We start from the raw sequence: 11,272 nt of genomic DNA, 5'->3' as shown, positions 1-11,272 counted from the left end.
CCTTTTCATGCCATGTGGAGAGTATGAAATAACTCCTAGAAGCCTAGACCCTTCCACACAGCCTCATTCTTGGCCTCCCCTTCCTGAAGTGAGAATTTCAGAGCAAGGGGAACTTCTGGTTGAAATCTGAGGTAGAGGGGCACCTGGGTGGCTCAGTTGGTTAAGCATCTGCCTTCAGCTCAGATCATGATCCCAGGGTCCTGAGATCAAGCCCCACATCGGGCTCCCTGCTCTGCCGGGAGCCTGCTTCTCCCTCTCCCTCTGCTGCTCCCCTTGCTTGTGTTCCCGTTCTCTCCCTGTCAAATAAATACATAAAATCTTTAAAAAAAAAGAAAGAAAGAAAGAAAGAAAGAAAGAAAAAGAAAGAAAGAAAGAAAGAAAGAAAGAAAGAAAGAAAGAAAAAAGAAAGAAAGAAAGAAAGAAAAAGAAAGAAAGAAAGAAAGAAAGAAAGAAAGAAAGAAAGAAAGAAAGAAAGAAAGAAAGAAAGAAAGAAAGAAAGAAAGAAATCTGAGGTAGAAATAGGGGCAAGAAGATCTGGGGGGAAAGCCCAATGTCTGAGGAGAGATAAGAAGGTGGCAACAGGGGGTGCCTGGGGGGCTCAGTCAGTTAAGCGTCTGCCTTCGGCTCAGGTCATGATCCCGGGGTCCTGGCATGGAGCCCCACTTCACTTCCGGGCTTCCTGCTCAGTGGGGAGTCTGCTTCTCCCTCTGCCTCTGTTCCTCCCCCATTCATGCTCTCCCTCTCTAATAAATAAAATAAAATAAGATTAAAAAAAAGAAGGTGGCAACAGTTTGAGACCCAGCTGTGCTTTGCTTTCTGGCAACAGGAGGCTACAGACACTTAACTCTGTCTACACAGCAGTCCCCGAAGCTCACTGCACACCCCATCCCCCCCAGTATGTACCGGAGTTTGAGCGCATGCCCACAGCCGCACCCCTCCCCCACAGGCAGCCCAGCCTCTGCCCTACCGCAGGGGAATGAATCCCCTGACCCCAGGCACCATTCCAGGCCTAAGTAGGTCCCACACCCCAACCCTTCGTGACCTTCTAAGGTGACCCCACCAGCAGCTCTGCTGGTGGCAGGGGGCTGCCTCACAAGGGCACCTGAGGCCAAGTCTAGGTCCCTGGGGTCCCTCACCCTGGCGCCCACGCAGCCCCCACCCATCTGTCCACCCCGGAGACCTCCCACAGAAAAAGCGGAGTCCAGGGCAGGGAGGGGCCTCCACGTTTTATTAGGAATAGGGCAGAAGCAGAGGCTGGAAGCAGAGCAGCCGAGTTCTTAACGACAGATAAATTAACCGCAGTGCGGGGATGGGGGTGGGGGCTGGGCCAGGCGCTTCAATATAAAAAAACCACAAAAAGACAGACAAACGGACCCCAAAGACATGGGGCAGGGGAGGGCAGCACCATCCAGACAGCAGGGAGGACCAGGGCAGACAGAGAGAGAAGGCAACTTGACCCTTCGCCCCCCAAACTCCACCGGCCCGGGGACTCTGGGCTGGCCCCTCGGGGCTCCAGGGCAGGGAGCAGCCAGGCTGGAGATGGCACAGCTGGTGGGCGGGAAGCCCAGCACCACAAGGTGGCTCAGCCTCAAGGGGGCGCTGGGGGCCGGGACACAGCGACCTTGAACCCCCAGGCCCTCAGAGGACGAGCCTTACTCCAGGTGAGAGAAGGGACCAAGGGTGGGGTCTCTCCCTGAGCTGACAGTGGGCATCCCCTCCACAGCAGCGGTGGGTAATGGGGTGTGTCAGGGACCCCCTTCACCTTCTGATCCATCTGCCTCCTTGGTCCCTGCAGGGAGGGGCCCCATGGGCCCCGAGGGATGGGGCACGAGGACAGCTGGTCCAGTCAGTGGTCTCCAACGCCAGAGAGGGGCCCTAGTGTGGCGCAGCCCCTCAGCCCTGACTCCCGCAGGAGGAGAGTGAATCGTAGAGGGAGTCACTGAGAGACTCTGAGGTCTCCAGACCTGGGGGGCCGCCACTGGCCACTCTCCCTTCCTCGCCCACGTCCGATGTGCTGGGCGTGCGGCTACCTCCAAATGCCGGGCCCTGGGGTGTAGGGGCTGGGTGGCTGGGCTCCAGGCTCCGCTTCTGGTCCATGGGCAGGGCCTGGGAAAGGAAGGGAAGCTCAGGAGGTAGCTCCTTTCACCCCTCCCCAGCCGGGCTGGAGAGGTGCTGGGCTCTGCCCATCTGACGGGGTGCTGCAGAGGGGGCCCACCAAGGTGGCCCGAGGCAGAACTGAGCATGGTCCTACTGAGGTTCTGGGGAGGGAGAGAAACCCTTTCTCCAAGAGGGGTGTGAGAAGGGGCAGGTGGGTGGGCTGCCCGGAGGGGCATCCAAGGGGGCTGACCCTTCAGCCTCTTCTAAGACAGGGCTGTACCTCGTTGCAGGAACTGCTCTCCCCATGTCCCTCCTGCCCTCCAGGCCTGTCCCCTTTCTGGCCATGCTCACCATGGGGTTCCTGGGCAGCCCCTCCAATTGTCGGGATGGGCATAGAAAAGGGTCAGCGGAGCTGTTGGCTGCCCTCGCGTTGGGGAAGGTCCAGTTCTTAGCCAGCTGGACAGGAGGGGGAGGGCCTGGGTCTTCACAGGGATCTGCATGGGGACAAGGGGAAGGTGGGTGGTGGCAGGTAGAGCTCCAGGGATGACCCGCCCTTCTGCCCGTCTACTCACCGTCAGGACAGGTCTGATGGCCCCGGTGGCCCGGAGCGGCGGTGAGCAGCGCGGGGAAGGCTGACATGCTAGGGTGCCGCCCGCTCACCAGCAGCTCCTCTATGCCTGGCACCTCACGCTCCAGCGTGTGGGCACGGCGGGGGACTTTGGTAAGGGGTGGGGGCCGAGCCGGGGGCACTCCGGGTGGGGGGTCCAGCCGTGGTGGCTTTGTCTTGGGAAGATTCTTGCTGGGGGTCCCATTGCTGCCATGGTCTGGGGGTGGAAAGGTCCCAATGCCACTGTCCAGGGTTCGAGTCAAGGAGCCACAGGCTGGGGAGGGGAGGGTAAGTCAGGGAGGGGAGGCTGCAGGCTCCGCCCCTCTGCCTTCTTCTTCCGGCTTTCTGCCCCAGCCAGGGCTCCCCACCTGGGCAGGGCCCCTCCTGGCCCAACAGGCTGTCACCCCTGCCAGTCCTCCCCCTCAACTCCCCTAGACGTGGAAGGATATGTGGGGCGGCGGGGAGGGAAGCAGGCCAGGTACCCAAGGGCAGGGAGGGATTTAGTTCTGTGCAGTTCCAGTGCCTACCTGGTGCTTGGCCCCAAGATGGCACTCAGGGCCTAGCACCTGCTGCAGTGACAAGAAAGCAGTAAAGTGGGCAGGGGCTGAGGGGCAGGTCCCATCCTTGGCCCCTGACCCTGCTGACCTGTGAAGTGTGAGGTGGGCACTGGCTCAGCCAGGCTGTCCTCTGAGGGCATCTCTTCCCGCCTTCCCGGCTCGCTGTTCGGCTGTGTGGGGGTACAGGAGACCTCAGAACCCATTCCTTCCACCCCCGCCCAGGCCCCTCCCCAAGCTCTGTCATTAGGACCCCCTGAGCCCACCAGCCTCCAGAGACCACGAGTACACCCAGCAGCTTCCATGACCCAGGGAAGGGGGACCCTCCAGGGGGTGGGAGATCTGGCAGGGCCACAGAGCCAGGCCCAATACCTAGCCACCAAGAACCTACCTTTCCAGGAGGTTTTCCACAGCTCTGAAGAGGCCCCACCAGGCCATTTCGAGGCCCACAGGCTGGCCAGGGGTTCTTGGGGTCAGAGGACACTGGCTGGTGGAAATCGCCATACTCGGGTTTGGGCTCCCGCCAGTTCTTGGGCGGCAGCTCCTTGCCATCCACCCTACAGGCAGCGGGGTAGACGAAGGTGAAGGGAGGCCCGGGTGCACCCACTCGGACCTCACGCCCTCCGGTGGGGCTGGGTCTAGCGAAATCCCCACTGCCCCCGGCCCCTGGGAAAGGGGACATAGCCCCGGTGGCTGCCGCCATCAACTCCTCCTGATGCTGGGAACAGGCAGAAGCTCTAGGAAAAACCTCAGAGAAACAGCAGGGGAGATGGGACAAGTTCTCCAAAAGCCACACAGGGTCAAGCCTAGAGACCTCTTGACGCCATCTGCTAGTAGATGGCAGCCTGGTCACCTCCTGGTCCACACAGGCCACACCCCCACCCGGTGCCCAACCCCTATGGACATTCTGCCTCATCTGGCCTGGACGGAACAACCCCCAGACGGGACGGCCCCTTCTCTGAGCCACCGCTCCCGCTGCTGAGTCTGTGGCAGGTGGCAAAGGGCAAGATGGGGAGCGGAGCCCCGTGTGCTACGGGACAGAAAATCCCAGAGTAAGACCCCTATCAGCCCACGGTTAACTCCAGCTGACGCTGGAGGCGACTCAGGAGAATGTGGACTGTTAACTCTTCTTCAGTGAGAAGCTGGGTCTCAGCACGTGCAACATCAGGCGGCCAGAGAGGAGGGGGGCTGGGGCACAAAGCCCGGGCTTCCGATCTAAGCCCCGATCTTTCCTCTGGGCCAGCCCATTAGCCCCTAGATGCTTTGGGGGCATTTTACTCGACCTCCTGCCCTTTCTGCTCTCAGGGAAAGCAGTCCCAGCCCCAGGAGGGCCCATGGGGGGTGGGGGGGAGTGCCCCCAGCTACTCAGCGCCTGCTGACCGGGGCCAGGCCTTCCTCACCTGTTGAGCAGCTGCTGCATGAAGGTGTCCGCGCCCTGGTACATGCCAGCCAGCTGGCCCTGCACCTGCCCCAGCCCCGTACTCGGTCCCGGAGCCGGTCCTCCGGGCCGCGGCCGGGCCCGGCTGCTCAGGTAGGCCTTCTCCTCCTCCAGTGCCCGGCGGAGGTCTTCCGCCTTAGCCATCAGCTTGGAGATGTTGAGGCTCTCGGCCTCCAGCTTCCGGGCTTCCACCTTGACCTCCTTCCGGAGCGGGGAGCCCCCGCCGGCCGCTTCCTTGCTCTTGGCGGCCTCTGCGCGCCGGTTCAGCGCCGGCAGCTTGCTCTTCTTCAGGCCGAACCAGCTGGCGATGCTGCTGGCGTTGCGGTGCTTGGCCTCGGCGCCCGGTGCCCGCTCCTGGCCCTGGAGCCGCAGCACGTTCTCCTCGATGCCCTTCATCACCTTCTCCTCGATGGCCGAGTGCGGGGCCCGGCCGTCGGGGCCTTGGCTTGGGTCTGCAGGGCCAGGGGCAGGGGACGGAGGCTGGGCCGGAGCGCCGCCGCTGCAGTCGGCCCACGGTGGGCCCTTCCCCTTGTCAGGCTTAGGGGGCTCCTTGGTGGTCGGTGGGGCCCCCGGGCGGGGTACCACCTTGGTGGGGGACTTGGAAGGTAGCTTCGTTGGGCTGCCATGGGGGCTCTTATTGGGCTTGCCAAGGCTGGGGGCTGAGGTGGGCACTTTGGCAGGGGTGCGGGGTACCTGGGGGCACAGGGCCCCTGCCAGCCGGCTCTTGGCCAGCTCCACTTTGGTGAGGCAGCTCCTTGGTGAGACGGGCTCCAGGTCCACCCGGGCCCCCATGGAGTGGGAGGAGTAGACTCGGGCCCCGGGGTCCCCCAGGAGCCCAGGGTCTTGCTGCTTCAGGCTGCTCGTGCCTAAGGCCACTGCCCCCCGCAGGGCCCCCTTGGCTTCTGGCCCCTCAGGAGGCCGGGGGGTGGGAGGCGCCACGTCTCCAGGGCTCTCCGCTGACCTCCCTGCTCCCCGCACCTTCTCGGTGCCAGGCCTGGCTGGCACCCCGTTTTTCTCTGGCCCTTCGGGGCCAGTCTTCAGTTTCCCCAGGGCTGCCAGTCTGTCCCGCAGAGGGGTGTAGCCAGGATCCCCAGGTCGCCGCCCTGCCCCCTGGCTGGGCTTCTTAGATGAGCTGCTAGGGGTCCGGCGGCCAGGATGGGGAGACTCCGAACCGGCTTTGTCCAAACTCTTCTCCTGGGCATTCCCATAGGAGCAGGATTCTGGGAGGCAAGGGCTGGAGGGAGCTCCAGGACTTCTGAGGACCTCAGGGGCCCGTGGCACCTCCAGAGTTAATTGTGGGTAGGTGGGTACCTGCAGTGGGGATGGAGGTGGCTCTGGGGAAGGCCCCCTAAAGGTGCTCCGGGAAAGGTCCAGGATGTTCTCATAGCAGGGAGAGACCACGGGTCCCGGGGACAGCGTGGTGGACAACGCTGGCTGGGGAGCTCTGAGCTGTGCAGAGTCCAGAGCTGCAGAGCAGGGGGAAGGGCTGGTGGGCAGGCCCTGTGCTCCCTCCGGGGACAGCTCTCCTCCACTCAGACCCCTGCGGGCCAGCAGCGGGGAGGGGCTGCCATCAGAACCACTGTGGCGACAGGGGATTCGGGAGTTCCGGGGAAGCTGGGGGCTGAGCTGGGGGCCTCCTGGGCTGGGGACCTTCTCCGAAGCTGGAGGCAGCTTTAGAAACTTGAGACCTCTGGCTGGAGAGGGCAGAAGGGGTCCCTGGACTTCCCCGGGAGAAGGGGGGCCAATTTGGAGCTTGCTTTTCACCTGAGATGAGGAGTAGGGGTGGCCAGGCCGCAAGCCCAGGGGGGCATCACCCGCACCCATGAACATGCTGAGGAAGGGGAGGGGCCCCTGGCCCTCTGAGGTAGCACCAAAGCCCGGCCTGTGGGCCTCTGGGGTACCCCCACCCCAAGCTGACTTGGGGAGGCCTTTGGACTTGGACAGCTGTGGGGGGCCCTGGTCTGGGGAAGATGGCTGCCCGGGACCTGGCTGGTCCCCGTTGAGTGGGCCTGCAGCCCCGGCCAAGAAGGCCTGTAGGTAAGACTCTGTGTCCTCAAGGAGCTGGCCCAGGTTCAACTGTTTGCGGGCCAGGGCCCCAAGCAGGGTGTCAGGGCTGGGGGCCTCGTTGGGGTCACCTGCCTCATCCGAGGAGGAGGAGCTGCTGCTGCCTGGGGCACAGGGTGGCCCAGAGCCAGTGCCTTGGGCCTGGGAGGAGCCCCTACCAGGGCCCCAGGGCCGCCCAGCACCCTCTTCCTCCCCTGGGCCCCCCAAGAGGCGCTCCCAGTGTAGCAGGCCTCCCAGGCTACCAGGGCCTAGGAGCAGGTAGGGGGCCCAGGAGGAGGGTTCAGGCTGGGGCGGGCCACACAGCTCGCCGTTGATCGGCTCTGGGGAGCCGGGACCCTCGCCTGGGGGCCGCCATGGGGTGGCAGGCGAGCAAAGAAGCAAGGGGTCAGTTTCTTCCAGGGCTCTCAGCACCTCCAGGATCTGCGCTTTCTTTCGAAGGAACGGGGACAGGGCATCCAGTGCCGGGGGTGGGGCGGCCGGGGGTCCCGGGGGTCCTGGGCCTCCTGGCCGCAGCTGCTGCTCCCAACACACCTTCGGGGAGAAACAACATGAGGAGGGGCCCGCGTGCAGGCCTAGGACCTGAGCTGGGCCAAACTGAGTATGTCAGGAACAGAGCTGGCCTGGTTTTGTCCGAGTCCCCAAAAGGAATTAACAGCTTCTCGGATAGGACAGCTCAGCTTCCTTAAGTCACTGAGCCCTGGTTACCCCAACTCTTCCTCCTGGTGTACCTGGGGTGGGGTGGGGACCTCACCTCCCTTCCTGGTTATCGGAGCACCCCCCCACTACTGTTTGGGTCAGCAGGGCTGACACCACCTACAACCCTGATATCTATCTATGTTTGCCCCAGGGGAGGGAGGCCTGTCCATTTTCCAGGCTCCAGAAAGAACACAGAGACTCAAGAAGGGGATGCTATGTGGCCAAGTGCTAAGTCAGTCCCTGCCAGCAAGCCCAGGCCTTCTCGGGTCAGACAGCTGTCCTGCGGACCCGTACCCCAGGGAGGAGGCAACTGGGACGGCTCCACGGCAAGCCTCTCCCCGTTTCTGCCCAGCTCCTTCTTGGGCCCAGCTCATCTGGCATAGTGGTTAACCACACAGGCCCCTGAGCCAGACTATGTAGGTTCAAGTCCCAGGTCGACCGCTCAACTAGTTATACGGACTTCAGCTAGTTTTTTCACCTAAGCTTCACGGCATCGTCTATAAAATGGGGTGGTAATTGTGCTTAACCTCCTAAAATAAAGGAAACCACGGAAGCAAAAGAAAAAATGAGTAATAGTTCTAGACTTGAATAGAGACAATTGTGAATATAGGTCAAAAATTATTAAAAAATATATAAACGAGATCCAGGTGTGCAACCCAGAGCGAGAGCTCAGGAAATGGTAACCATGAGTCTACCACTAACCAACTTTGCTCGCAAGGCTAGTGACTGGCGGTCGGGTCCTGTTTCTCCCGGTCTGAGGCTCATACCCAGATGAGGATCTGGGCACCAGGGAGCAGCCCTCCCCCTGGCACTCCTTAGGAAGCTGCAACAGAGAACCGACTGAGGAGTCCGTCGCCAGCAAAGCCACAGAGCACTCTGGCCAGCCCTCCTACCTCTCTCTGCCCAGCACAGTGCCCCAGCGGCAGCGGGGTGGTCGGTCCCTCGGCAGAGCTCAGGGAGGGAGAGGCCGGTAGCTCTGAAGGCGGCTGGAGCGGCGCAAGTGGGATCTGCAGGGGAGAGGCAGAGTTAGCACTGGGGCTGTCTGTCCCGGGTCCCTACCCCCTCACGAAGTTCGGCCTTCCCCTCCAGGGCAGGAAAATGTTCTTCCAAGTCTGCTCCTTTGGGGACATCTCTTGGCCTCCAGTGTGGCTTCTGCCACCATCCCTGCCACTTGGTCAGAGGAGCCTCGGGAGACTGTGCACAGGTGGAATGAAGACATGTGAGCCCAGGTGGCAGGGAGATACCCTGGGGCTCTGGAGAAAGAAGGTCCCAGGGGCAGAGGGCAGTGGCAAGCCTAATTTGCGGCTCCAGGACCGCTCTGCTTCTCTGCGGGGCCCCCTTCCGATTATAGAGGGCCGGCCCCCAACAGCCCCTTCCTGTTCTGCCTATGACCCGAGCTTCCCCGGGACAGCTGAGACTGGCGCAGAGGCATCTGTTACTGGGTCCGAGAAGAGAGATGGTAGGGGTTCTCATCTCTGCTCCCCCCCGCCCAAATGGTCTCTGAGGATGACAAAAGTACCACTACGGAATCATGGGTCACCTCTCTCTCAGTCCCTGTGAATGTCATTTCCATCACCGAGGCGTCTCGACTAGACAGGAGTCAGCTTTCAACTCCTGCCTCTGGGGTGTTTCTCCCTCTTCTGGCCGGCCGGCTACAGCCCAGATCCTCACTCCTCTGGCCTGGATGCTGCTCAGCGTTTGTCTCCCCGACCTGGTTCAGTGGCTTTACAAATCCCTTATCCACGAAGCAGAAGTATTTTTTTTTCCTTTTCCTCTAAAGCCTCCTATTCCTGCCCACTTGCCGAAGGAGACAGGTCTGGACCCCTCTGCCGGCATTCTGGGCCCGGCCTGCTGGTCCTTCCCTGATGCCACCTCTGGTTCTTTTTAAGATTTTATTTATTTATTTGACAGAGAGAGACACAGCGAGAGAGAGGGAACACAAGCAGGGGGCAGAGGGAGAGGGAGAAGCAGGCTTCCCGCGGAGCAGGGAGCCCGACGCGTGTCTCGATCCCAGGACCCTGGGATCATGACCTGAGCTGAAGGCAGACGCTTAACGACTGAGCCACCCAGGTGCCCGCCACCTCTGGTTCTCACTGCTATTCCTTGGCATAGCCTCCGTTCCAGCCCAGCCGAACAGCTTGCTTCTGCCCGGGGTTTCCCTGCAGTTCCTCCCACAGGGCATCCCTTCTCCCCACCTGCAACTCTACTTTTTAAATCGCCCGTGCAGCAAGGCCCAGGTCCAGTGTCACCTCTCTAAGGCCACTCTGCTGGCCTCTCCCCGCTCCGGGCTCGTGGACAGTACTGTCACCCAGCTCCGTACTATGGCTGTCTGCAGACCTGCCTTAGCTCGCAGCAGACCGGAGCAGACTCAGGGTTTACGTGCTCTGCACCCACCACAGCCCTGTCCAGTTCCATACACGCATTGGCAAAGGCGCTGCCCACAGTAAGAGCTTAATTAGCATTTGCTCAATGGAGCTTTCATCCTAGCAAAGCACAACTTGAGAGTAACATTAATAATATAAATAGTTGCTAATCATTACTACAACTATGGGCCAAACACTATATATTATTTCATTTCATCCTCATGATAACCTGCAATATGGGTATCTTAATCCTCACTTTTAAGAAAAAAACAGGTTCATAAGGTTAAATAATTTGCCCAGGGTCACATAGCTAAGAATTAGCTAAGTTAGGGGCCCAATCCAAGCGTATCTGAGGCCAAGGTTTATGCTCTATTATGTCATGTTACCACTGGGGAAGATAGATCTATTGCCCCAAACCCCTAAAGGTCCCAGATTTCATTTCAGTGATTTAAGGATGATCTACACCTCTGTTATCACTGGTCGCCAAGAAAGGTATGCACGGGGTGAGCTTGGCTAGCGGGGTTAGGCCTCTGGGGATCCCAGGGGGACCTGTCCAGGGCAGGAAGAGCTACAAAGTTACTGCCATCAACTCAGACCCAGCTCTGCATGGGCCTTGGGGAGAGAGCCTCCAAAAAGGCCATGGTGATGAGAAGCCTCAGCCAGTGAGCCGTGGGGCATCCTGCTTAAGGTCTGGGGGCCAAGAGCTGCCTGGCTTGCATCAGACAGATACACCCAGAAGGTGCTTTTCTTCTTGTCAAGGTTGGGGGTGGGGTAGGGATGTGCTGGCTGAACCTGAGAACCCAAGGTTCACTTCAGGTCCCTGGAGCTGGTCCTGATCCTCCCACCCCCATATCTCACCCCAGCCTTGGGGCTCCTGGCCAAACACTATATATTATTTCATTTCATCCTCATGATAACCTGCAATATGGGTATCTTAATCCTCACTTTTAAGAAAAAAACAGGTTCATAAGGTTAAATAATTTGCCCAGGGTCACATAGCTAAGAATTAGCTAAGTTAGGGGCCCAATCCAAGCGTATCTGAGGCCAAGGTTTATGCTCTATTATGTCATGTTACCACTGGGGAAGATAGATCTATTGCCCCAAACCCCTAAAGGTCCCAGATTTCATTTCAGTGATTTAAGGATGATCTACACCTCTGTTATCACTGGTCGCCAAGAAAGGTATGCACGGGGTGAGCTTGGCTAGCGGGGTTAGGCCTCTGGGGATCCCAGGGGGACCTGTCCAGGGCAGGAAGAGCTACAAAGTTACTGCCATCAACTCAGACCCAGCTCTGCATGGGCCTTGGGGAGAGAGCCTCCAAAAAGGCCATGGTGATGAGAAGCCTCAGCCAGTGAGCCGTGGGGCATCCTGCTTAAGGTCTGGGGGCCAAGAGCTGCCTGGCTTGCATCAGACAGATACACCCAGAAGGTGCTTTTCTTCTTGTCAAGGTTGG

At 60.2% G+C, this 11,272-nt stretch overlaps 1 protein-coding gene across 10 annotated transcripts in view; it reads right to left on the bottom strand.

Annotated features, from left to right (window-relative positions):
- Positions 1-1,213: 1,213 nt before the first annotated feature.
- NCKAP5L (NCK associated protein 5 like) overlaps positions 1,214-11,272 on the bottom strand; it is a 32,023-nt gene continuing 21,964 nt past the window's right edge. For 9 of the 10 annotated variants that reach the window (XM_064591275.1, XM_064591274.1, XM_064591270.1 and 6 more), the window contains 7 exons: positions 8,350-8,463; positions 4,659-7,291; positions 3,650-3,815; positions 3,350-3,431; positions 2,670-2,978; positions 2,449-2,591; positions 1,214-2,106 (listed from right to left, as the gene is read on the bottom strand). In XM_064591275.1, coding sequence (XP_064447345.1) covers positions 1,894-2,106; positions 2,449-2,591; positions 2,670-2,978; positions 3,350-3,431; positions 3,650-3,815; positions 4,659-7,291; positions 8,350-8,463 — 3,660 coding nt within the window. In that variant the 3' untranslated portion in view covers positions 1,214-1,893. The remainder of the gene's footprint in view (positions 2,107-2,448; positions 2,592-2,669; positions 2,979-3,349; positions 3,432-3,649; positions 3,816-4,658; positions 7,292-8,349; positions 8,464-11,272) is intronic. The other variant, XM_064591276.1, reaches the window with a different exon arrangement.

The sequence above is a fragment of the Mirounga angustirostris genome, unplaced genomic scaffold (assembly GCF_029215605.1).
Source record: "Mirounga angustirostris isolate CCGP_5_RB_7025 unplaced genomic scaffold, mMirAng1.0.hap1 SCAF_5, whole genome shotgun sequence".
Taxonomy (NCBI): domain Eukaryota; kingdom Metazoa; phylum Chordata; class Mammalia; order Carnivora; family Phocidae; genus Mirounga; species Mirounga angustirostris.
This window is presented reverse-complemented; position numbering and strand designations above follow the sequence as displayed.